The sequence below is a fragment of the Ochotona princeps genome, chromosome 7, assembly GCF_030435755.1.
Source record: "Ochotona princeps isolate mOchPri1 chromosome 7, mOchPri1.hap1, whole genome shotgun sequence".
NCBI lineage: Eukaryota > Metazoa > Chordata > Mammalia > Lagomorpha > Ochotonidae > Ochotona > Ochotona princeps.
Window position 1 is genome coordinate 14,174,220 of NC_080838.1, and position 26,351 is coordinate 14,200,570.

General features: G+C 40.3%; 1 protein-coding gene across 7 annotated transcripts in view; it reads right to left on the reverse strand.

The window, feature by feature from the left end:
* The window catches only part of GAB1 (GRB2 associated binding protein 1), a 134,585-nt gene that overhangs the window by 24,767 nt on the left and 83,467 nt on the right, over nt 1-26,351 (reverse strand). For 5 of the 7 annotated variants that reach the window (XM_058666814.1, XM_058666812.1, XM_058666817.1 and 2 more), the window contains exons 2-5: nt 16,186-16,480; nt 4,901-5,123; nt 4,490-4,570; nt 281-882 (exon numbers count right to left, since the gene is read on the reverse strand). In XM_058666814.1, the coding sequence (XP_058522797.1) occupies nt 281-882; nt 4,490-4,570; nt 4,901-5,123; nt 16,186-16,480 (1,201 nt within the window). The remainder of the gene's footprint in view (nt 1-280; nt 883-4,489; nt 4,571-4,900; nt 5,124-16,185; nt 16,481-26,351) is intronic. The other 2 variants (XM_058666815.1, XM_058666813.1) reach the window with 1 other exon arrangement.

The window sequence follows — 26,351 nt, forward strand, 5'->3', positions numbered from 1 at the left end:
AAGGCTGTCCTCTTCCAGAATGATAAAGTACAAACTTGCTGAACCTTGTAGCAGAGTAAACATGGGTGTACACACACACATACACGCACACACACACACCCATCCTGTGACCTACTGAGACTCTGTGTCTCTGCTATAAGAGTGGCTAACTTTACAACTGAAGAAAAAAGAAAAAGGGACTGTCAGGTACAATCATACTATATATAAAAAAGCAGATATTTAGAAAAACCAGGTTTTCTTTCATTGACCTCTAGCAGAGTGGAAGCCAAACACAGCTGACCTTTTCGCAATTTGTTCAGCTCCACAGTGGAAATGGTATTACTACGTGATGGCGGCACCCCTGCTGTAGGGATGCAGTAGCTACTGTCGGTGTCGGAAGTCGTGCGTGGGAGCCCAGACGTTTCCACGGGAGATCTGTCGTGAGCTGGATGCGGCTTCGGTGGCCGAGGTGGTGGGATATCAGGAATAGTGTCTAGCTTGGATGTCTGTCCCAAGGTGCCATCAGGAAATGTTCGTGGAACCTGGTAAGTACTACCGGGTGTTGGAGGAATGTCATAGCTGATGGAGACATGCCTCATTTGAGCCTCTATACTTGATGTCCCAGATGGGGTATTAAAAACATAGAGTTCTCCATCTGTTTCAGTACTTGAGGGAGATGCCTTTGGTAGCACATCATGAGAGTAACTCCTGGGCAGGTTGTAAAGGTTGGGGTCTATGGATACAGAGGCAGCCCGTGATGGGGGAGAGTCATACAGCATTTGCTGCTGGAAAAAGCCATTCACTCCATGTTTGCTCTGGGAGGAGGGTGGATTTTTGTGAGAAGGGACGTTATCATTGCAGTCTGTTTCAGAAGAGGTGGATTTTGCAGAGTCGGCATGTGTTCTAAACAAAAATTGTTAGTAAACAAGAAAAACATGATGAAGATGAGAATCATATAGCTCTGACAAACATATATACAGTTTTGCAATCAAATAAATGGCATTTCTCATTAGATTTTTTGGGCATGATCCATAAGATTTAAAGCAAAAAAATATCTTTAGCCTTTTATGATTATGTATCAGACAATAAAACCACCACCACTAACCCACCAAAAGCATATCCTTAATTCTTGTCCTGTATCTGCTTGCATCCCCAAGGATCCCCAATAAAAGCCACACATAAAACCGCAACCCCGGAAGCACTGGAATCAGACATCACAAAACTCCGGGGAAGATGAATAATTAAGGGATAGGCATAAAGAAGCGCATTTCCTTGGAGAACATGCAAAGACCTAGTATAGGACAATTTACATAGCTGATCCACTGCGTTTGAACCTGCCAGTGGAAAATTTGTTGTCCTGTGAAACTACAAGTCCAGTGATGACCTGGATATGAATAAATTCAACATGACCCACAGTGAGGGGGCAACTGAATAGGTTTCATCTATTCTCTCTTTTACTAATATTGTTATCAAATATTTAGCCAACACTGTAAACAGGTTCGGAGAGTTAACCACCTTCAAACAACACTCAACCTCAAGGAATCCCATGGGAGTGTATTTTAGGCTTTGGACACATGTGTGGTCTCTGCACTTGGAGTTGTCACCCGCAGTATAAGCCAAGATGAACAATAAAGCACACTCATTTTCTCAATATTAACAAAGACACCTGAGGCACTCATAGATGTTGTCCCAAGTTCCACAGGACTTTAAGCAATATATATTATTTAAGTAACTTGGGATGTTTTTTTTGAAAGGCTCAATTGTCTTGATTTTATAGTAATACCTGATTCTGGTTGGTCCAGTTCACTAAAACTCTCTTCTGCAGTGTGTGGAAAAACCCATACTGTGCTAATTGGATGTTCCTTCTTCCTCACTGATGAGTCTCTTGCTTCACTGGCTACTCCTTCTGCCTCCTGTCCTGGGAACAGCCCTGAGAATTCCTTGCTCTAACCCTTTCCTACATGTGCCCCTAAAGAAGAATGCTCTTAATCTGCAACTTCACCTCCTTTGAACACAAACTCCCATCTTCCTATAAAATTTGGAGTCCTGTATTTCCAAGCTGGTATTTCTGTTTGTTAATCCCAGTATTTGCTCACGTGCCCAAGACTGAATTCAGTTACCTTCTTCACTGGCATTATTCTGATTTACCCCGATTCTCTAGGCTCAAAACCCAGTGAACCCAATTTCTTCCCTTGGATCAGCACCTGAGTCTTGCCCTCTGCCAGCATCCACTGCTCCACTTGTTTTCACTGCCACTGCTGAACTTTGAGCCTGTGACTGCTGCAACCTACATTTCTGAGCTCTCCTAACTGAACTTTCTTCTAGTTTCTCCCTTTCCCAGTCTACCCATGGGAACACAGTTCTACACTTCCATAAACCAATATTTTCAAACCGTAGATCACTTACTGTTTTCTATAGATTGCCAGAACTATAAGGACAACTAATAACTTGGCTTACCTCTCCCTAGTAGAGCCCTGCCCCCACATGCTATCCTCACCCTCCTCTTCCCTCTCAAATTACCAATGATATCCTTCCTTCATCTACCAGGTATACGTCTAGTCAAAATCCTACTCTTTTGATGAAGTTTCTTTTTTTTCCCCCATCTTAAAAGCACGAGTACTCTCCCTTTGAGGAATTTCTAATGTACCCACACATATTCCAATGTTCATACTTCATTTACTTCAAATGCAGGCACTAAGAGAAACTAAGGTATAATGAATAACAAGTTTCCTGCTCTGACCAGCTTAGCGGTGAACAAGTAAAAATAGCAGACTATTTCTAATACTGTGATAAAACAGAGATAGGGAGGCACAATTAGGGTGCTATACAAATCTACTCTAACGTTTATTCCACACCATGAGTTAGGGGGAATGCATCCCAGAACAGCACGTGTCTGAACCGAATCTTGTAGGATGAACAGTTGGTAAGGTGGCTCTCATGTGTCATCTTCTGAATGTGTCACATACTGAAAGTTGTGACTTCTTAACAAGTCTTCTTTGTCATCTTCAAAGGCACCTCTGTTTAACGGGACTGTGTCTTACGTAATTATTTTGTACCCTGATAGCGCCAAACATAATAGCAGGCACATAGTGAGTACCTCATAATATTTGTGATTTAACTGTCACTTTTGCAAAATGTATCTGAGTGATGATTTTGCTCAAAATTTCTACTGTACCAGGAAAGACGTGATCCAAGAGAAACCAAAGAACAATGCTACACAAAAGAAAATGTGCCGAAAGCTGCCACTTAGCTGTTGGCATTTTACAGTTGATACTGAAAGATAATTGTGAATCTCCCTAACATAAAAAGTTAGTAGCATAGGTAACAAAATTGCAAGTGTGTAATTTTAAAAATTCACAGCAAACAAGCACAATCAAGTTAGAATTTGATAGTATTAACTAGTGTTGATTTATTTTAAAAATTTCTTTTTTTTTTAAAAGTAAAATCCCATTACAACAAACATTCAGAATCCCATCTTTGGAACTTTTCTAAGTTGTTTCCATTCATCACCTCACAGAATGGCTCAGAGAAACCACTTTGTGGATCAAAACAATTTCTATGCAAAAAAAAAATTTTTAAAGTGCTTTCTTTGATGCTACAGAATAATCACTTTTTACATCAAAAATGACTTCCAGAAAAGCAAAGCTTTCATATCTAATGACTCTGTTTAAAAAACACCTTGTTTATCTATTTCTCTACAACTTACCCCACTTTTTTATTGTAAACAACACACCCAATGAATCATATCAGTAATTGTCACACAGCTATTAAAAGCAGAAATTAGTCTGTTGAATATTGCTTCCTTGCTGTGTCCCCAAAATGCCTACTTTTTATGGGAAAGGCTGATAGACAGGGATCTCCCATCTGCTGGTTCACTCAACACAGGTGCTTGCAACAGCAAGGACTTGGCCAGGCTGAAGCAAAGGGCTAAGAATTCTGAGTCTCCCACATCAGTGAGGGAGGTAGGGACCTAACCAACTGAGCTATCACTGTTGCCTTTGAGGATGTAGGGCGGGAAGTCTGAATCAGAAGTGGAGGCAGGACTTGAATCTAGGCATACTGATTTGGGATGGAAACATCCCAAGAGGAGTCTCAACTGCTTTACCAAATGCTCACGCCACTGATTTTTGTTAAGTAGTAAGCAAGCACACCTGCTCTCAAATTCCCTGTCAGTCTGAGCCTTACGCAACATCAAATGGCAAAGCTGACCAGATTAAAACACCTTATGGTTTAGAAGAGGAGAAGGGTGTGGGGGCAAGGCTTTGAATAATGCTTCATGACTGACCCTCTGGGTAAGCCCTGAAAACCCACACATTTAGTTCAACCTAGAAAGCAGTCAAGTCAAAGCCTGCAGTAAGCTCTGCTTCAGTCCAGTTTTATGAGTTTATTTGCTTTCCTAAAAATTTACTAAGGCCCCATTTATCTATTATTCCATAAAATTTGCTATATTGGGATTTTACCTGTATGATTAATTTCTCACACAAATCCAAACCAATCACAACACACTCACTGCAACGGAATCGTTTTGCTCTCAAAGTCTTCTAGCAGTAGGTATTCCTCTCCTTCTTCCGAAACAAAAGATGACCCTTGGCTGGTTTACAATCACATAAGAAATGGAGCAAGATCACCATTTATAAATCAGTGAAATCTGTTAAGCAAGTCACACTGTGAGTCTGTAACAAAGACTATGGCATCAACAGACAGCTTTCCAGAAGAGCCCTGTAGGCACAACTGTCTTTGCCCTAGACAGCAAACACTGGGTTTCTTCAATAAAAAATCTGAATATTGGTACTCATTAACACAATAACCCAAGCGTCTTATGGTGCTGAAACATATATCAAGACACCTGTATAAACGGTTCATGAAAGCCTTCACATTAAGGGTAATCAGGTTAGAAGGTAGGTATGCACACACAATTTACCTGGTGGGTTCAGGCTTCTTGCTTTGACAGTTGATTAGCAAGAGGTAGTCTTGGGGATCCTCCTGGATGCCAAGAGTTTCCGCATGTGGTGGCGGAAGGCTAATGAGCTGATAGGAAGGAGGTAGAGCGGAGGAGTCCATCTGGGAGGATGGTGGTGCTGTATTTATAGCTAAGGGCAAATCAGCTTGTGCTTGCAAGGAGCTACCAGGCGGCTTCACAGGATCTGCAACACAATGTTCGACAGTCTATCACATTTAAAGTTATAAAACAAAGCTACTTTAAAGTATGGAGACAAACTTTTTCAACACACTAAAGTAGAATCGACCATGAAAAATGTCAGTTTAAACAAGTATTCCCTAAATGTAACATTTATACAGGAAATAACTGGTTCTTGTCCAGGAGATCTAAGGGCAGGAGGCCTTCTCCATCCCAGAGGCTCTTAAAAAGTCATGGCTAGCCTGGTCTGAGCAGGTTTTAGTTCTGAGTCTACTGGAATGAAGGTGTTGTGTGGACTTAGGAGGACAGGTGCATTTTTCTATGATAAAGTACTTCCTAGGCCATGTCTGAGGAGTACATAGAAGCCACTAGTAAATACAACTTGTGCAACACTGGCTGCCTTCTGATCCTTGTGCTTTTCCTGCTTGCTCCCAGGCAGCATATATTTTTCTACTTCTCTCAGTCCCACAAGGATCTACTCTAAGTCACTATTCAATCTGTGGCATTTGAAATTCTCTAAATAAATCTCTAAATATTTTTAGCTGAATGAAAACAACAAAACATTTACTTTATGGTGTATGCTGTATACAACATTTTATAATCAATATCTGATAAATGTGATTACAGCTATCACAAGTCAACACTGAAATTATGGCATTATGTTAAATAAATACATGAAAATCCACTTTTCTTACCTCCCATACACAAGAAAGAATGAATTAACTCTTGACATAAGTGGTTACATTTTGCTAAGGGTGCCTAATGAAGAGTTGACAACACATGGAATGAAGTGACAAAAATTCAGAAATAAGCTCAGCTGCTATTTTCTCATGCCAAATTCTCAAACTGAAAGTAGTTTTTAATTAATTAGCATCTGGCAAAGCACACAAAATTTTGAGGTGCAAAACCCAAACTGTACATGCAGGTGAACGATTCTTACAGATTTTGACTCCTTGTTTAGTCTTCTGTAAAACCCACACAGAGAAAGTGCTCAGTGAGTTGATAGCTCATGAATGCAACATTTTTTTTCCCCACCACCTACCACATGTAAGGCTATCAGAACAGGTGTTCTGATCCTTGTCTGCTACAGGGACCCACAGAGATGTATTGCTATTTCTAAAAAGCCTTACAGTAATTCAAGCTTCACAGGATATATAATCTATGCCTGTGAATAAGAGCTGTAAATTGAGGTAAGTGAAATTTTCCATGGTGTGTACATAAATAGGGTTAACTACATAACTACATCCAAAACATGTGGGCTTTATCCTAAGAACCCAAAGAAACCAGAATTGCCATTTGGCCTCTTTCTCTGGGGATGATATTTTCAGAAAGGCATACAGAGAAAGACTTAAGAACAGACAAAGTGGAATGGAGAAAGTAAGCTAGTGCTCTTCCATTCACTGGTTCATTCCCCAAAAGCCTGCGACAGCTGGAGTTGGACTAGGCCGAAGTCAGGAATGGGGAACTCAATCCAGGTCTCTCACATGGGTGGTAGACAGATGTACTTGAGCCAACATCTGCTGTCTCTCAGGGTGTGTATTAGCAGGGGCCAGAATCAGAGGCAGAGCTGAGACATAATCCCAGGCACTTTAAGGCATTTGGGCATCCGAACTGCTGCATGAAATGCCCATCTGCTGGCTCTGGTGATATAACAAGCCAAGAAACTTGTATTTGAATCTTAGCTGGAATATATGTAGAGCTCTCAAAAAGTTAATAGGAAATGGGATCAAAAGATAAGTTGATTGTGGTGCAAAACATTTTGAAATCTCTGCATAGTTTTTTTCCATTCATACACATTCCTGTGAATTTTTGGGAAGATGTTTCTTATAATCAGCTGAGTATATCTGCACAAATATTCCACTGTGTTTATTCTCTAACACAAAATTTCTGGTCAAACAAACAAGTGGCTTAAAAAAACAAATTACAGTTCTATTTTGGCACGATTTGTGAGTTTCCTCTATTCTGCAAGTATTGGAACAGACTGTTTTGCTTTCCACCTTGTGTGAGCTTCTGACTTTCTGTTCCTTTAAGTATTGTTGATATTATTTCTAAGAGCCAAACATTGGTGTAAAGTTTGCTTATGTGTATAAAAGTATTCCCAAGCTCTTAATTCAGAAGGTATAAGGAGTATAATTAACACCCATTAAAGGCAGATCTTTAATAAGTGGTGCTAGAGCAAATTCCTAATTGAAATTTACTTGAAAATCTAATAAGTATCGCTAAGGAAAACCTTTCAGCAAACAAGCTTCCAGAGTAGATATGTGATAAGCGCCACAAACGGTAAACTGATCCAGATGATCCCCAACCTGACACACTGATTTACACTACTTAGCACTCAAAAGCCGGCATTAATGTCCCTCAGAGAGTTGGGGTACCTAGAAATGCCTTTCAACATTCACAACCATCACTTTGAGGATAAATGAGATGGCCCAAGGCCTAGAATACAATGCTGTTCTTCCGTAAGATATAGCATAGTATCATTATGAAGGTGATAGGTTCTTCAGAGCTCTAACCATCAATCTAGTATATCTAAGAACACAATGACAGTATGGTGGGGTTGCCCACTGTTACCAGCAGAAGATTGAAGAAGGCTACCTCTGTTGCTAAGAATGTATTTGGTGTTTATTGTAAATCACTTTTATGTTCACAATTCACAAATAGGTCAAGAGTACTATTTCTACAGGTAACTGATTTAACCAGAGTGTTGTAAAATTTTCCTTTCTTTAAAGAGAAGCATTTTGAACAGATTCATGTCTTATTTAGCAAATAAGAACCTACAAGGATGTGTTATTCAAACTAAAATATAATCCCTTTCTCACTTCTGAGGCCATTTTTTTGAAAGGAAAAACATTTTATAAAGGCAAATCTAAAAGCAAGAAATAGCAGTGGTTGTGATTTTCAGTGAAGCAACCTGTAGTCTTTTCATTTTACTTAAACAACTATTGAAGACTCCTAATACAGCATGATCTATATATTTTAAGTAGAAAATTATTCTCATATCTGCCGTAACAGTCTTCTTAAAAGACTGTGAACACATTCCTGTAGACTTTAAAATAAATTCTCAGCTAATGCTGACAAATGCCATAATTCTTATCCTGAGGTGTGATGACATCAGAATCACTTGAGGAGTTTTTGAGAAACATAGGTGCCCAACGAACCAAGATCTTCAAGGAAATAGCTTGAAGATGTGTAATAAAACACAAAGGAAAAAACAAAGCCACTCAGTAGCTGAATTGTCCCTAGGAAAACTGCAAATCAAAGCTACTGGATATCACCAAATATACACATTATAGTGTCTATAATTAGTCACTGCCACGACCAGATAATGAAAATGTGAGTGGAGTAAATATATAGGGTTGGTAGAAAAATAACTGGAACAATGATCTTAGAAAACAACAAAATCTACAAAAGTTAAATATATATGCATCTTATGCCTTGGTAATTCCACTCTTATGTATACCCCAAAGAACTAAGTGTTTATGTCCATCAAAAGACACAAACAAGAATGCTTACCATAGCCTTATCTGCACAAGGGTGCTTCAAAAGTTCTTGGAAAGTGCATATTAAGAGAAAAAAAAAAGAACTTGTAATTTCATGTTTGGATCAACTTTCTAAAGTATTTCCTATCAATTGAAAACTGTAAAAATCCAAAATGCTCGTAAGTGGTAATACCATCAATGGAATGCCACACAGGATGAAGAGGAATGGCCGTATGCTAAAACAGGGGCCAACCACAACTGTTTCATATTGGAGAAAAAGGAGCCCAGACTGAATGTTTCAATTTCTATTTCGAGAATAGGCAGAACAAGTTACGGTAATCGAAGCACACAAAGGGAAAAGGCTACACTTGCATGGGGGTTTTCCTGGGGAGAGTCCTCAGAAAATCTCGTAGGAGAGCACAAATGAGGGGGAGTTAATAGATGTCTTGATTTATGCACTTCCTTGTTGTTATACCTCGCAAGAAAAAAAAAAGCCCCTGATTAAAGAAAACCTGCTTTAAGGAAAGGAAATATATGTATACCCTTACATGCCAATTTACTCTTATGTAAAAAGAAAGAATATAAAGCTGGAGAATTTTCTTTTAAATGAAGGCACTAAAATCTGGGAATTTGGAGAAAAGTAAGCAGGAGGCAGCTTTCTACTCTGACATCTTGAATCTAGACTGTGGTCCTTCACATGTAGCTGGTGAGTCCCATGCAGGGCTTAGCTTCCCACCGCTTGTTCAGCCGATGGAATCGCTTCCACCTTGGTGCTGCAGAAACAAAAATAAATCTGCACATTTCCAAGAAAAACAAAAGAAATTGGTTTCTCTCCTCTCCTCTGCGAAAGGAAAGCATTCATAGGAACCACACACACAGCTCAATGAGCTCAAATTTAAAAACAGACAGAGCCTGCCAGCATTCTGAGTATTCAATAATAGCAGCAGTCACCTGGGGCAGCGGAAATAACATGGGAACGATATTTTGAGAGGTTCCTGGAATCAAAACACAGGTCAGATTTTTCCCCTTTCCTTTTGTTTTCAGGGGAAAATTAGTTATTCTCACAGGGACTAGGGACACTTATTTTCTCAGACTGTGGTATCCCAGAACAGTCCATTTCTTCCCATACTGAGCCTGAAATTTAAGTGTAGTGGAAAAAATAATCATCTCATGATATTAGCCAATTTCCAGCCAAGAATGGGAGCACATTCAGCTCTCTTGAGAAGAGCACAGCGTTCAGGGAACAGGTACAGGTGAAAACAAAAACAACTATTAAGTGATTGGTGGTGAGGTCTATGTGGGAACAAGACAATATAAAACAGATGGTAGTAGAGGAGTTAAAGATGGCGTGGTAATTACCTTGTTACTGTTGATGTTATGACTATGATTACAAAAGGTAACTGCGGTTGTTTGCTGTTTACAGTTTAAAACACATCTTTAGGGCCCGGTGGCGTGGCCTAGCGGCTAAAGTCCTCGCCTTCAACACCCCGGGATCCCAAATGGGCGCCGGTTCTAATCCCGGCAGCTCCACTTCCCATCCAGCTCCCTGCTTGTGGCCTGGGAAAGCAGTTGAGGACGGCCCAAAGCTTTGGGACCCTGCACCCGCGTGGGAGACCCGGAAGAGGTTCCAGGTTCCCGGCATCGGATCGGCGCGCATCGGCCCGTTGCGGCTCACTTGGGGAGTGAATCATCGGACGGAAGATCTTCCTATCCGTCTCTCCTCTCTGTATATCTGGCTGTAATAAAATGAATAAATCTTTAAAAAAAAAAAAAAAACACATCTTTACATGAGTGAATTCGGCTTTTTTCCACCACAAAATGCTTTTCAAAATCAGCCACTACAAATGCCTAAGGAAGTAGAGGGGCTGCCTTTTAAGTCCTTTTTTCAGATTTGCCACCTTGTCTCAAAAATTAAAACTGCAGAATGTAGTAAAATAACTTTTGGCTCCAGGGTGCTACCTATTAGAAGTGTGAATGTTTTACTGGTTTATTCCAAGGAACTCAACACATATTCTAATACAGTATATGAAGACATTGCTAACTGTGACTGGCGAGATAGCTAGGTTGAAGTTGCGAAAAAGCTAAATTATGGAATTAAAAAAATGAATACAGTTGCATTCAGATGTATTTTATGAACTAAATGTGGAAAGTATTGGCAAATTAAAGTCCTTAGGGGCTCGTTATAATGAGCGGATATCAATGATTCATAAATGCATAGCTATTTTCTTGGTAACTGAGTCATAGACTATACGTGTTAAATTTGATTATCATTCTACGAATTTTATTTTTTTAGCATCCATTCACACACCTTGACATTGTAAAATAAGTATGCAAATAAAGAGTTTCACTCAACTCAAATATGCTTCATAATACAGTCCATTTTATAAGAACTTGGGAATTCTCCCTTAAGATGATCACTGCAGCTTTTAAGTCACCTCCTCCTATATTGGTAGAAGATTTATAATGTAAAATCACACATTCATTGAGACTGAAAGAACCTGCCTTTAAAAATCAATGACAATGTTCTGTTAAGCACAATATATAGGTAAACATGTGAATATCCATATTCTCACAGATGAACTGTATAGTGGACACTAGCACACACTGTAAGTAGAGATACAGTGTAGTGTGCATCTCTACTCCTGAACAAAAGGACTCCCAATGAAACTGTTAAATATAGCTTGACAATTTGATACTAGATATTCCAACATTGCCTACACTTACAATGCCATGATACACTTAAATAGAATATTGGACGTGTGACTGTTGCTGAAGGACCATATTGTCACAGTAACAGAGGTAAAAATAGTGGTGGTGGGGAGAATGGAGTGGAGGAAGAGGAGGTGAAGGGGGGAAACCCTATAGCTACAAAACTGTATCATGGAAAATATAAAAATAAAAATGCAAAAAAAACCCCTTAAAACAATGTTCTCATTATAGTAAGAGCCTTTTGAAACTACCTACATTTTTTTTCATACTCTTAAAATTAAACCAGGCATTGCTATTTGTGATCACCTATTTTTTTCTTTTAATGACAGAACACTTATTAACTGGTGGTATAAGTGTGGATTGTCTGCCCCATCGACCGCGAGCTCTGTGAGAATGAGAGCTGGATTCACATTTCCACACTATTACTCTTTTCTATATATACACACAAATTATTATGTATATACACACACATATATGCAGCTGCACTCAGCAACTTCCATGAATTATTTTAGTTTCTTACATGAATCTTCCTCCACTACAGGCTCAGTTCCAGAGAGAGGAAAGGGACGACCTGGTTCCCCTGGGGTTGGAGATGGGCTGATGATGAACTCACATTTTTACCATTTATTTCTCTTATACACATTCATGAGTTAATGTCCAGAGCCAAGCAGAATATGAAAAAATTGATGTAGTTAGATGAGCTCGTGAATCAGTTTCCTGCCACAAGTCCTGCCTTTCTTCTTTCCCGAGAGCACTGCTGGGTACTCATCAAGCTCCAGGACAGCAATGCTCATTGGTGGCCAAAGAGAATAGACTCAGAGCTGTAGCACCTGCGATGTTGATCTCACATTCTGGAACTACTACTACATTCTGGAATTACTCCATTAACCATTCAAATGCAGTTTCAAGAATTCAGTAATTTGACTGAACAACATTTTTCTTCTAAGACAACTCATTTCCTTTGTTAAATACAGTTAGGATGATTATATTAAAAAAAAAGCCACAGATCTACTTATCCCTTCAGAACATATCAGTCTATAAGTAACCAATGGAGACATGAGCCTGACCTTTGTGCTCAAAACAAATTCTAAACTGGTAAGGTTGGGGCAGATGCTGCGGTACAGTAAGTCAAGCTGCTGTTTGTGGCACTGCATCCCCTATGGGAGCTCATTCATGTCTGGTTGGTCCCAATTCTGGTATAGCTCCCTGATAATAGCCTGGGAAAGCGGAAGAAGATGCTTGGGTACTTGCACCCACGTGGAAGACCAACAAGAAGCTTTTGGTTTTGGACCGGCAAAGCTCCAGCCTCTAGCTGGAAGCTCTCTCAGTCTCACTCTCTTTTTTTAGTATATGTGCTGAGGTAAGCACATGCTCTCTCTTTTCATAACTGTGCCTTTCAAATATACAAATGAGTTAATGAGTGAAAGGTAGCCGGCAAAACAACCAGAGCAGCAATAGAGTGACAATCTGCTTTAACTGAAAGCCCATGACACAATGTAACCAATGTGGTGCTGAAATGTGACAATCATCCTTACTAATCAGTTGCTAAATGACTGGTAAAAAGAAAAAAAAAAGACAGTCACCTCATCTGTGACTGTAAAACCCTGTGCTGCACTCACAGACCATCTGTGGTGCAAACAGGAAAGGAAGAGTTTAACCAAAGTTAAAGTCCCCGTATGAGCAACTTTCTGAATCTTGAAATCATAAGGGCTTTGCAGAGGGGCTTGCAAGTTCATCATTAGCCCATCCCCAACACCAGGGGAACTAGGTTGTCCCTTTCCTCTCTCTGCTACTCCCATGGGCTTTCAAGACCCTCTTACTCTGGGTTTTCTCTGCTGCCCCACTGGGTCAGCCACAGCCCAGGCCAGGCTGCTTTTCTCCAGGGCCATCAAGTGGTCAGAAGGCAAGCAGCAGGCTGACCAGGGCTCATGCCACCAAGCCAAATCTCAACACTGATTACTGATACAACTGCTGCAGCCTTCAGTGACTCTCCAGCAGCACAACCTGAATACGCACATCAGAATATGTGTATTCCTACTTGTGAAGATGGTGGTCTCCCCTCAGACAGGTTTGTTACTCAGTCAAATACTATCTGAGGGGCCAGTGTGGTGGCACAGCAAGTTAAGCTACTGCCTGGGACGCCTGAACTCCACATGAGAGTACAGTTTTGATTCCCTAGCTGCTTTGCTCTGATCCAGCTCCCTGAAAAGGTCCCTGGGAAGGGCAATGGAAGATGGCTCAGGTACTCGTTCCCTTGTACCCACACGGGAGAGCTGGTTCCTGGCATTGACTTAGCCTAGCCCCAGCTGTGTGGCCATTTGGGGAGTGAACCAGTAGGCGGAAAATAGCTTTCTCTCCCCCTGTAACTGCTTCTCAAATAAGTAAGTAGATCTTTAATTAAATGGAAAATCCCAGAAGTAAGCAATTCTTAATTTTTTAAAGATTTATTTGTATTTGAAAGGCAAATTTTACAGAAAGGAAAGAGAGAGAGAAAGAGAGAGAGAGAGAGAGAGAGAGAGAGAGAGGGATTGATCATTTTCCATCTGCAGGGTCATTGCCCAAATGGCAATAATGGTCAGAGGTGGGCCAAATGGAAGCTTGAAGCTTCTTTTGGATCTGCCATATGAGAGCAAAGGCCCAAGGACTTTGGCTGGCCTCTGCTGCTTTCTCAGGTCATATTCAGGAAGCTGAATCAGAAGTGGAACAGATGGAACACAAACCAGTGCCATATGGGATGCTGGTACTGCAGGTGGAGGATTAGCTTGAAATGCCACTGCTTTGGCTCCACAATCTTAAGTTTTAAGTGTCAGTCTGTTTGGTGGGTGGGGAAGGGAACTGAATCATCCAGTCTGGTGCGCTTGTGCCTGCTCACCTGTTGGTCACTCAACAGCCACTGGGTGCCAGATTGACTGCTGTGTCACAGGTCTCACGGTCAAGTAACCCTTACGTTGCTTATTACTGGTCCCCAGACATAACAATGGATGCTGGCAGTTTTATTTATATGCCATAATTGTTTACTGATTGCTATTGCTAATCTCTCATCATGCCAAGTTACCAATTAAACTACTACCAGTAGGCATGTATCTAAGAAAATGAGTATATATATGAATTGGTAGCATCCCCAATTTCAGGCATCCACTGGATAGGTCCTGCTACAAACTGCTTGTGGATAAGGGCAAATGACTGTCTTACCACAAAAACAATAAGGAGTTCACTGAGTTCACTGTTATTTCTGATGCTTAGCTCTATGTACCTAAATTTGTTTTGGAGTACCCTACATGGGTTCTGAGTATTCAAAGAGGAGGAGGAGAAGGAGGAGACCAGCACAACGGCTCTATTGGCTAACTTTCCATTTCAAGTGCCGGTATCCCACATGGATGCTGGTTTATGTCCTGGCTGCTGCATTTCTGATTCATTTCTCTGCCTGTGGCCTAGGAAAGCAGTGGAGAATGGCCCAAAGCCTTGGGACCCTGTACCCACATGGGAGATCTGGAAGAAGCTCCTGACTTCTGCCTTCAGACTGGCTCAGGCCTGGATGTTGTGGCCATCTGGGGAGTGAACCAGTGGATGGAAGATCTTTCTGTCTCTCCTTGGAGAAGGAGGAGAGAAGAAGGAGAAGAAAGAAGGAAGAAGAAGGAGAGAAACAGAGAAGAAGACAGGGAGAAAACAGTACAGAAAAGCACAGAGGATCTTCTCTCCTCCAGATTACTTTCAGAATTTGTGCTGAGGAATTTGTTAGGTATTTTTTTCATTGTGGTTTGTAATTGAGTCTCATTTGCTTTTGTAGGAGTATTGATAATCACTTTGGTTATTCTATAATTTCATAATGCAATGTAGTTTTTTAAAGAATAAGACCTAAGTAATTCCGTGGAGCCACATAAAATGTTTTGGCAGGTTGAAATAGTCAAATTATCAGCAGTGTTAGTTTTCTTAATACTTATCTTGGAATTCAATAAACTCATTTTTTTTTTTAAGATTTTATTGTTATTGGAAAGCCGGATATACAGAGAGGAGGAGAGACAGAGAGGAAGATCTTCCGTCCGATGTTTCACTCCCCAAGTGAGCTGCAATGGGCCGGTGCGCGCCAATCTGATGCCGGGACCAGGAACCTCTTCCAGGTCTCCCACACGGGTGCAGGGTCCCAAGGCTTTGGGCCATCCTCGACTGCTTTCCCAGGCCACAAGCAGGGAGCTGGATGGGAAGTGGAGCTGCCGGGATTAGAACCGGCGCCCATATGGGATCCTGGGGCTTTCAAGGCGAGGACTTTAGCCACTAGGCCACGCCGGTGGGCCCCAATAAACTCATTTTTAAAGGTTTACTTATTGTTTGAAAGTCAGAGTCGCAAAGAAAGGAACAGACTCAGAGACAGAGAGACAGAGACTGAGAGAGAGAGAAAGAGAAAGAATCTTTCATCTGTAGGCTCTTCCTCCACAATCTTACAATGGCCAGGGCTGTGCCAGGATGAACCAAAGATCTTCATCTGGGTTTTCCACATGGGTATGGCAGCCCAAACACTTGGAGCTACCTTCCACTGTGTCCCCTGGCCACCAACAGAGAGCAGCTGGGATGTAAATAGGATGTTGGTGTCGCAAGCAGCAGTTTTATCCCCTATACCACAATGTTACTCCCTAAATTAGCTGTCAAACGTGTTTTCTTGCCATCTTCTTCCTCAGGATAGTAATTTAGACACTGCCCCATCATTACTAAGTTCCTCCCTCTAGATTCTGGGGAAAGTTTCTTCCCAAATGGATTAGAGGGCTTAGTGCTTTTTCCAAATGCCACATTCCTGTTATGAAACAAAACATTATATTATACAACCTAATTGATATCAAATAATTATATGGCCTTTATCAAAATAAAGGGATAAAATCCTGAACTTACCTTCTTCTGTAGGATTAAACCCACAGATGTCACAAATGCAACGAACCCACTTATTCATTTCCTCCTCACTGTCTGCTACCAAGTAGAAAATCCGGTCAATAGTGTTGATATCAAAAATGTAGCTGTTTTCAAACTCTTTCTTATTAAATGTCAATCCAGCATCAACTTGCTGACATAAATTTAAATCAATAATACGAATAGGCTTCTTGGCATGATCATTTTTGTAATATTCCAACACATCAGGATCTCCAGTTAAACGGCCACTGCGTAACACGAACCACCTTCTCTTCCATGCCTAATAACAAAAACAAAAAATAAAATAGCCAGTTAGTATTCAGAGTAAATTTTCACTAAGTATAAATGCACCAATCATAATGGTTTCTTTTGCTTTGTTTTCATAGGATAATGTGCCACTTTGAAAAATCGGCAGGACTCAGTTAATTTAACCAGGACTAGCCAGGACTCTGTTAATTTAGCAACGTGCATATATTTAGTATCTTATATTAAATCTCCTGCTAATATAATATCAAATCAACAAACCAAGGAAGGGTTGGATTTTACCAAATATAAAAAGTCGTAGTTTTTAATAAAAGGTTTATGGTTTTTTTTTTTTTTTTGGACAGATATACAGAGAAGAGGAGAGATAGAGAGGAGTATTTCCATATGATGATTCACCCCCCAGATAGCTACAACAGCCAGAGCTGAGCTGATCTGAAGCCAGGAGCCAGGTCTCCCACACGGATGCAGGGTCCCAAAGCTTTGGGCCATCCTTGACTGCTTTCCTAAGCCACAGGCAGGGAGCTGGATGGGAACCCATTAGAATTGGTGCCTATATGGAATCCCGGTGCACCCAAAATGAGAACTTTAGCTGCTAGGCCACCATACCAGGGCCCCCAAAAGTCATACTTTTAAGAAATAGTGTAAGAAAAATTGGATATCACATGCCAAAGCATGAAGTTGGATATTATGCCAAGTGAATAGAAGCCAGATGCAAAAGGACCAATGATGCACACATCCCTTAAAACAGGAGGGACTCTGGGAAAGAGAGCAGCAGGGTGTTTGCCAAGGAATGTGCGAAAGGACAAAAGGAGACTCAGTGGCTAGTGGGCCTAGAGTTCATACCAGGAAGTTGCAAAAGTTCCCGAGACAGATGGTGCCGATCCACATGACAGCAGGAAGGCACCCGATAACACTAACCTTGCATGCACAAAAACTAATTAAAGTGTTACATTTTATACCATCTATATTTTAGCACAATTTTTATAAAAGGTAATAGTTTTTCATACCTTGCTATTATGTCCTGAAGAATGTACACAGAGCTGCTTCTTTATAAAGATTCTATCACTTTTGAGCTATAAGTTCCTCTTGTGTTTAGGTGTGGGGGAAAGGAGCATTGAGGAGAAAAATGGATTACAATTTTCTGGCTTCTCACATGAGAAGCAAGCAATGGCACTGTTTTCTTTCTTTGACCAGACAGACTGTTGTAGATCTGTATTCTTGAGTATGGAGTATTACAGTTGCTCGTTCTCTCTTCCTTTCCCCCAAACCATATTTTGGCAATCTGGAAATACACTCATTAAACACTACCTCCAAGGTTTTGGTAAATTTGACTGTGTAGTACTGTGCCTTAAGAAACCTAAAATTCTTTCACTATCCTTATCCTTAAAGTCTGTATTCATCAAACAAAAGCAGAACTAAATGATTTGAACAAAATCATGCCTTGCTCCTTCTTGAAGTTCTTCCCCAGGAACAGTCAGCTGTATGGAACGAAGACCTGTTTTAGCAACAGCTGCCTACTAGGAGAAATTTCACATCGAGACTGAGCATGGAAAGTAGGAGACATTGTGCACTGCAGATAGAACATGCAAGGTAAGGTCACCCAGAGATGTTACTCTGGGGAATGAAGGACTGGGCTAAAGGGTATCTCATGACTCCAGTGGAATCAAACATTCTTCCCAGGCACTGTCCACTTCTGATCACCTGGAGGTTGTGGCTGAGTACCTGTCATGATATCTCTAATCCTTCCACTGTGGAAAAATAGAACCAGAAATAATATCAATTCTTCCTTGTGAAATAATGTCACTCCTTTCTTGTGAAAACTGGGATGACAGCTCTGATATTGACAGTATATTCATATCAGTACATGGGTTCGGTGCTGTACAGGCAGCCTAATACAATTAAGAACGCTAATGTTACTTACTAATGTTAACCTAAGCCAATTTCCGCAACTGTTATTTCAATATTTTAACATATATACTTATATATATGTATATAAATATACATAGTTTATTTAATACATCTGCTAAATTTAGAATCACCAAAATCACCATTGTGATACAACAGGGTCATAAAGTATATGACTTACATAAATTTACACTGCTTTCTGGATTCTAAAAATCCATAATATGGGGGCCAGCATTGTGGCATAGTGGGTTAAAGCTGCCACCTGCAACCCACTATCTCATATGAGTGCTGGCTTTGGTTCTGGCTGCTCTACTTCAATCCATCTCTGCAAATACAACTGGGAAAGCAGCAGAAGACCGCCCAAGTCTTTGCCTGTGTACCCATATGAGAGGGCTGGATAAAGATTTTGCCTTTTTTTTTCGCCTTTTGATTTGAACCTGGCCTAGCAGTGTTGCTATCATCTGGAGAGTGAACCAGTAGATGGAAGATCTTTCTCTCTATCTCTCACTTTTAAAAATCAAAAAGTTTTAAAAAGTTCCAGAATACATTTAATATGTATTTGTTTACTTAAAAATAAGTACCATTTCTTGATAAAACTGCCCCTTTCACAGATGTTTGCTTATTAAGCAATAAATTTGAAAAAGCAATGGAGAAGTCAAGGAAAAATGGAATATAGTATTAGTGATTTCTCCAGGCTATTACAGAATTGCACCTTTTAATAACCTCTCTAGATAAGTGAGGGCTCCAGCGCTGAACACAAAAATGACTTATAAAAACTTTAATTTCTTGTGTGGGAAACTTTCTAAAGTGCCTTATTACATAATTCATTGAACATAATCCACCCATTTCCCAAAGATTCAGGCTAAGTGTCACAGGCACCACCTCCTAAACCATGCTTTAATGAAGCACTCAGGGGCTGTGGAGCAGGATGGGGCATCATGTGCTGTGATTAGATAGTCCATCTATGATCTTTGAAATATGGATTTCTGGTGTTGCTATCATGCAGATTTTGCTAATTGTCACTTGTCTCTTCAGACAACACCATTTGCAGTGGGCTGAATTCTTCCTGCTCTGGGGAATCTGCACATGCTAGTCCTATTATGTAGCCCATGCCACAAGCATTATGCACCTTCCCCCAGCTTTTGCCTGGACAGCTCCAATCACTAGGGTTTTGCTTCCTAATTACTCAACTCAGCCACTTATTAGGTAAAGTAGGGGCTCTGTTGGCAATGTCGTGATTTTTCTAACTCTGTAATTCAATGTTTCTTTGTATGTATTTGTTTGGCATCTAATGCTTTGAACTAGATCAGACAGCCCAAGAAGACAGTGAGTATTTGCCATTATACACTCAGTACAAGGCACAGAACCTTGTACTCAAAAATATTTGTACAACAATTAAATACACCTGTAAGAGTATAAAGTTGTAAGTTTTGTAAAATGTAAGTTTTATGTACTGCATGAACAGGAGTACTTTCCAAAACGTTTTTATTATAAAAAAAAAAGCTCCGATACTAAACATACACACAATGAAACTCACACACATCAAAACCACCTTGGGAAAATGACAAAAACATCTGCTACGGCTTCAGTGTCACACTTTGAGTTCTGGGTGCCTGTGACTTCCTCCAGCCATTCCTTTACCTCCCTGTTGAAATCACATTGCTAACATTCAAAATCCCCTTAGAAACAAAAACAGCTGAGCAGTGAGCGGCCATGAATTGAGGTGCACTGGACAGCCGGGACCAGCAATTACAGGCTGAGTAGACTTCATATGAGACGTGAACCCTTACAGCAGGAAATGACAGCATGAAAATACAGACTTTTGCCAAGTAGCACCTGCCACTTATTTATTTATTTTTAACGTGGTCCAAATGTGAATGTTTGTCTCAGTCACAAAATGAGTCACTCTCACTGAATCTGGCACAGATTAACATGGAAAACAAAAGCAATTACATAAACTACACACTCTAATAAGGCAGATACAAAGGTTCTCTGGATTATGGTACAAAGCACAATTTAGCCACAGAATAAAGCTTGATGCTTGACAAGAGAACTGACATCAGCACTCTTGGTAATCATAGCACAAAAGCTTCTCTATGTTTTGTCGGAGCACAAAATGGGCCCATATAAATCAGTCTTTGTTATCTGAAAATATCTGGGATTCTTAAAGTTTGTCCTATTTTTATCCTTGCTGCCTTGGTAGCCCCAGAGAAAGCTGTACCCTGGCTTGCCAATCCCTGTAGAACAGTAACAAAAAAAGGGCAAGTTTTATAGAACTCCCCCAAAAGTAAATACTCAAAACAATTTCATAAAAATTCATGTGAGAAACCACTTCAACTATTTGGCTTCCATCACAGGCAGGTAATGAGGATAAAATCTGCAAAGACTTTTGAATAACTGAGAAGTAGTAAGCAAAAACTTATTTTGTTGTCATGCTTTATATACAATCTAAGTCACTTCAATTTTAATAGACAACGTAGTAACACTACTTGAATAGACAATGTAGTAGCACTACTTCATCAACAAACCTTCAGTGTGAAGTAGCTTGAAAAAACCAGCACCCAATTCCTATGCTCGGGGATTTTCTATTTCCTACAAGGCCTCTGGACCTCCAACAAGCTCCTGTCTGCTGTCCCTAAATTTTCAAACCTTGCTTCTTGTCTCTTTGCCTTTTAACTACATGAGACATGCTTGCCATCCCCCTAACACCATGCTCTGTCCCACCACTGCACTTGACGTATGTGGCCCTCAGGGGACAGGATCCAAACTACGGATTTCACTCAGCCCCTTCCAGCCAGCCACCATTCCTGATATGGTTTCTGCCATGCTCCCAGTTACATAACTGGTATCCCCACTTAGGGATTTCTTGAGAGCTGGAGTCAGGTTGTTATTTTATTTGATTTGATTTTTTAATTTTCATCTTTGTTTTCTTGCTGCCTAACTCAAAACCTCATTTAGGCAAGCACAGAATAAAGTAAGTTCTCAGGGTCGGCATCTTTGCATACTATGCTAATCATTTGCCTGTAGCACCAACATCCCATTTGGGCATTGGTTCTTGTTCTGGATGCACCACCTTCGATCTAGCTCCCTGCTTATGGCCTGGAGACAGCTTAAATTCTTGGGCATAGGAGACCCAGAAGAAGCTTTTGTCTCCTGGTTTTGGACTAGTCCAGCTCTGGCCCTTGTGGCCATCCTGGGAGTAAACCAGCAGGTGGAAGATCTCTCTCTCTCTTTGTCTCTTCTTTCTGTAACTCTTCCTTTCAAATAAAAATATATCAACTGTTAAAAAAATAACAATGAAAGTTCTCTCACTGCACATATTCCAGGGTTAATGACATCACTCTCATTTTGTCAACCTGTTCAATAATTATCAGGCAAGGGTAAATGTGTATAAGCAATATATTAGTTTAAAAAACTACAGATGTAAGAAGCACTTATAAGCTTCATGTTTAAACAACCATGTTTTTTTTAACTTATTGCACTTAAGAAAATTGGATGCAATGAGGACAAACCTGTTATGCTAAAACTAGGTTTTAAGATAGTCTCATTACATGCCATCAAGGATGGTGGTATGTATATTCTGACCAAAAAAGTGCAGACGGAATCTCATTCTTTAATGACAAACAACAATGTTTGACTTGGATTCACTCCAAACCATTACCTACAGAAACATTAACAGATTCACAAAAATTACTTTATTAATCCAAATAGCAAATGGATTTAGCTTTTAAGAAAAACATTTTAACTACTGCACACTTGTCTTATGAGCTCTCTAAGGTATACGCAACGAAACACATGCCTGCTACAGTGTTTGCTGACTCCTAATCTGCACCTTTACTGCAACAGTGAATTATTGAGGAAATAGGCAACCTATGAGAGGGTGAAAGGACAAAGCAGAGCAAAGTTCAGAGTCATCCAGTAGTCCCTAAATGTTCAGTGCACACTATGAGTGCCAGGCAGGGCAGGAGTTCTATGTAGTGCTTCAGAAGCTGCTTGGGGGCACCTGTACCTCATATGGGAGTACCTGGGTCTGAGTCCTAGCTCTACTTATTATTCCAGCTTCCTGCCAACATGCAGCAGGGAGGCAGTAGGTGACAGCTCAAGTAGTTGGATCTCTTGCCACTATTATGGAAGAACGGAGTTGAATTTTCAGCTCCCAGTTTCATCCTATCTCAATCTGGGCTGTTGCAGCCATTTGGGGAGTAAACCACGAAATGGGAGATATATCTTTCTCTCAAACAAGAATGAAATACCTGCAGAACTTAAAAAAAAAAAGCCTGTGACTCGCCATGGTGCTGGGGAGGGGAGAGGAGCAGCTGAGGCGGGGGGCTCTGGCGGATAGTGGTAGAGGTAGTGGTGGTGGTGGTGGTCATCTCCAGTATAGATAGTTTTTAAACATTCAGCAGGCATGGCCAGTGTTGCAGCGTAGTCAGTTAAGGCACTGCCTGCAACAATGGAATCTCATATGGGTACCAGAGGTAGTTACAGTTCCAATCTAGCTCCAAGATTTGCATCCGCATGGGAGACACAGATGAAGCCTTTGGCCCTTGGCTTCAGTCTGGCTCAACTCCAGAGGTTTTGAGAGTAAACCAGTGGATGGAAGATGTCTCTATTTCTAACCCCCACCCCCACCCTGCCTACATCCCTCCATAACTCTGCCTTTCAAATAAATAAAAAATTTTTTGTTTAAAAAAAATCAACAGGTGATTTTAACACACCATTAAGGTTGAGAACTGCCTACTAGCCATGTCATGATTGAAACACCAGGTTATTAAGCTTGTTACTGTAAAGTGAAGGAAGGTGCCATTGTAATGGTGTCAGGGGAAAAAGGAGGGGGATGTTGGTGACAGAGAAGAGGAGGGAGCAGGGAGAGAGGAGCCCCTCAGCTTCTTAATCCATATTGTGAAAAATATGAAATCAACTTTTTATATCAATGAAAGCAATTTAAAAACAAAACAAGATTGAGAACTGTAAGTCCAAACAGTGCACAGAACTGTTACTTCAAATAAAATTTAAAAAACACAGGTCTTTTCAAGTTCCTAATTCTTTATTTTCCCACAATCTCTGCTCCTGCTGTCTGCACTTCCACATTTTTATAAATTTTATTTCTGGGCTGATGCTGTGGCATAGTGAGTAAAGTATTGCCTAGCACTGGCATCCCATCTGGGCACTGGTTCAAAGCCTGGTTGCTCTTTCTCTGACCCAGCTCCTGGTTTTAGGCCATTGCAGCCATTTGGAGAGTTAATCAGAACATGGGAGATGAAGCTCGCTCTGCCTCTATTTTCTATGTTACTCAACCTTTCAAATAAAGAAATGATTTAAAAAATTTATATAGTTATTTCCCTGCTTAAGAATCAGAGACCAGAGAGAGAACACATACTCCCCTTTGCTGGTGTATTCTCTCAATGCCTGCAACAATGAAACTGGGAGCCAGGAACTCCATCCATGTCTCCCACATGGTAGCAGGAACCCAGTTTCCTGAGCCACTATTGCTGCTTCCCAGGGTGCACATCAGCCGGAAGCTGAAGTCTGAAGCCAGTTTGCCAATGTGGCATAAGCGTGCCCAAACTAGTATCCTTACTGCCAGGACAAGTGCCCACCCCTGCACTGCCGTATTTTCGTCCATAATATTTAATATATAAATGTTTTTGAGCTGCTTTCAAATCCAGTTCATTCAAGACAAAGTATTTCAAGCCTTCTCTATTCCCCACACCTTCCCCTTCACACTCCTGGGCAATCAATTATGAATGTCTTTCGCATTGCTGAGGAGGAAGAAATTGGAACAGCCAGTTGTTTCACATTTCAAAACTCTCTGAATGCGAATATATTATTTTCCCAACAACCCAGCTGAAAGCTGAGGCCATTCCTCAACTTTTTTCTTCACTTTATCTTGGCAGCAGTGCTTCCCACATTATAAACAGGCAAAGCCTTGATGAGGGCCTTCAAAGTTCTCTGCTTATCAGAATGATCACAGAGAGCCACTGAACTAAAAGTAAAAGATCTCAACAAAAAGAGAAGTTCAAAATTGTTATGAAAGCCTGCATTTAATAGGATGGCATATGAGGCTTTTTAAAATTACTGATCTCACCTCTCCAGTCTCTCACCAGCATGCCTTTTTATTCTAATGGCTTTATGCTTTCTTTTATTTGTGATCTGAAACAACTACTTTTGCTTTACCCAAGGAGTTACTCATCCTTGAATATCTTGTTTAAGATCTATTTAAAGCTGTCCTCAACTCCCCCTGCATGAAGAATCTTTTCTTGTTCTTTGGTGCACCTGAGTAGTCTATCAACAAAAGTCCATTTGCTTGTAAGAGCTAAGAAGAAATTCTGGGGAACAGGTGTTTATCCTAGCGGTGAAGACATTCACACCCTTCACTGGAGTAACGGGGTTTGAATCCTGACTCTGGCTCTTGACTCCAACTTCCTGCCAATTCAGAGCCAGGAGTCAGTGAGGAGGGCTCAAGTAACGGAGTCTCTGCCACCCATGTGGGACACCTGGACTTCCAGTTGCTGGTTCCCAGCTTTGGTAGAGCAACTACGGAGTGAACTCCCAGATGGGAACTCTGTCTACCTCTCTGTCCTTTTGCCTTGCAAATCAATAAATAAACAAATAAAATTTAAATCGCTGACTCAAAAAGTTCATGCCAATGAAACAAAGTTACTAGTATAAAAATGTAAAAATGATATACATAAAATTAAACTACAAAAAATTATGGAAACATCCCTTTCTTATCACTCCACAACTAATGAACTAATGTATCCTTTAAATATATATATATAAAATTCCAGGATACAGCAGGAAGGAATTTTGGTCAAATAAATAAAGCTTAGGAACTTTGTTTTACAAACTGGAACTTACAGGGTTAAAAACAAACAAGAAAAACTGGGAACATCAGAATCAAGGAACAAATTTCTTCTCTGTCCTTGAAAGTTCAATGATTATGATATTCCTATTGCTTTGACTTTTAAAAACATATGGTCTAATGGCAATAAATTCTGATACTTAAATACTTATAATAAGTACTTTGGGAATTATTTACTAAAACTATTCCATGCCTTTATTATTAGTGATTGAGAAAATTTAATGAAGAAAAACAAATTAAGCCTGAGGCTGGGACAAAAGCAAAGCAGTTGCTTTAAAATACTTGAGTTGTTTTCCAGGAAGCACCATCTTTTCACATAGAGGAAAATGAGGAAAAAACAGGTTCGGTGGAAGTTTCCACTCCACCAGCTCTATCATTATGTTCATCTGTTCCAAACACATACAAGCCTAAAATTTCCTGTTTTCCAACTATTGTCACCATTTTCTAGCTTTGTGCTATCTGTGCTAACTTTAGCTTAGAAATATAAACAAAAGAATACACCGAACATAAGGCAGAACAATGCCTAGATGGAGGCTTTCAACCACTCAAGTTTTTCAGTATTGGAGTTTACATACGTTGCCTGGATGAAAACAAATTAGCTGGAAATGAAATGATTTCTTAAAAGCAAAAAACCAACCAGACAAAAAACCCAAAAAGCGACACACACCCCCCCCACACACACATACACCTCACCTCTCTCCCCAAACCCAACTCAGAAGTAGTAATGGTATCTGGAAAAATTCAGAGAATTTTGAATTCTCAATAGTGCATATAATTTCCCTGCTGAATTTTGCTTTTAAAAAGCCTAGGCATGAGTATAGAACACAGAAGAGCAATGATAAGCACTCCTTACTATTTAACATTTCCCTTTCGGGTAAGCCTTTGAGCTTTCACCTAGAACCTTTTCTGGGCTGTGGAATTTCTGTGAGGAAACAACACGAGCAGTGGAACGTGTTTTTACAGAAAAGGGGACCTAAGGTGTAATGTACACAGTTCCAGGTTCCTGGAACCCCTGAAACAGGACTTCACTTCAATATTTTTTTTTACCATAGACAACAGGTTGGTATGATCTGTCCTGGACCCAATTTAGTGACTGAATTATGACATTAATTCTCAA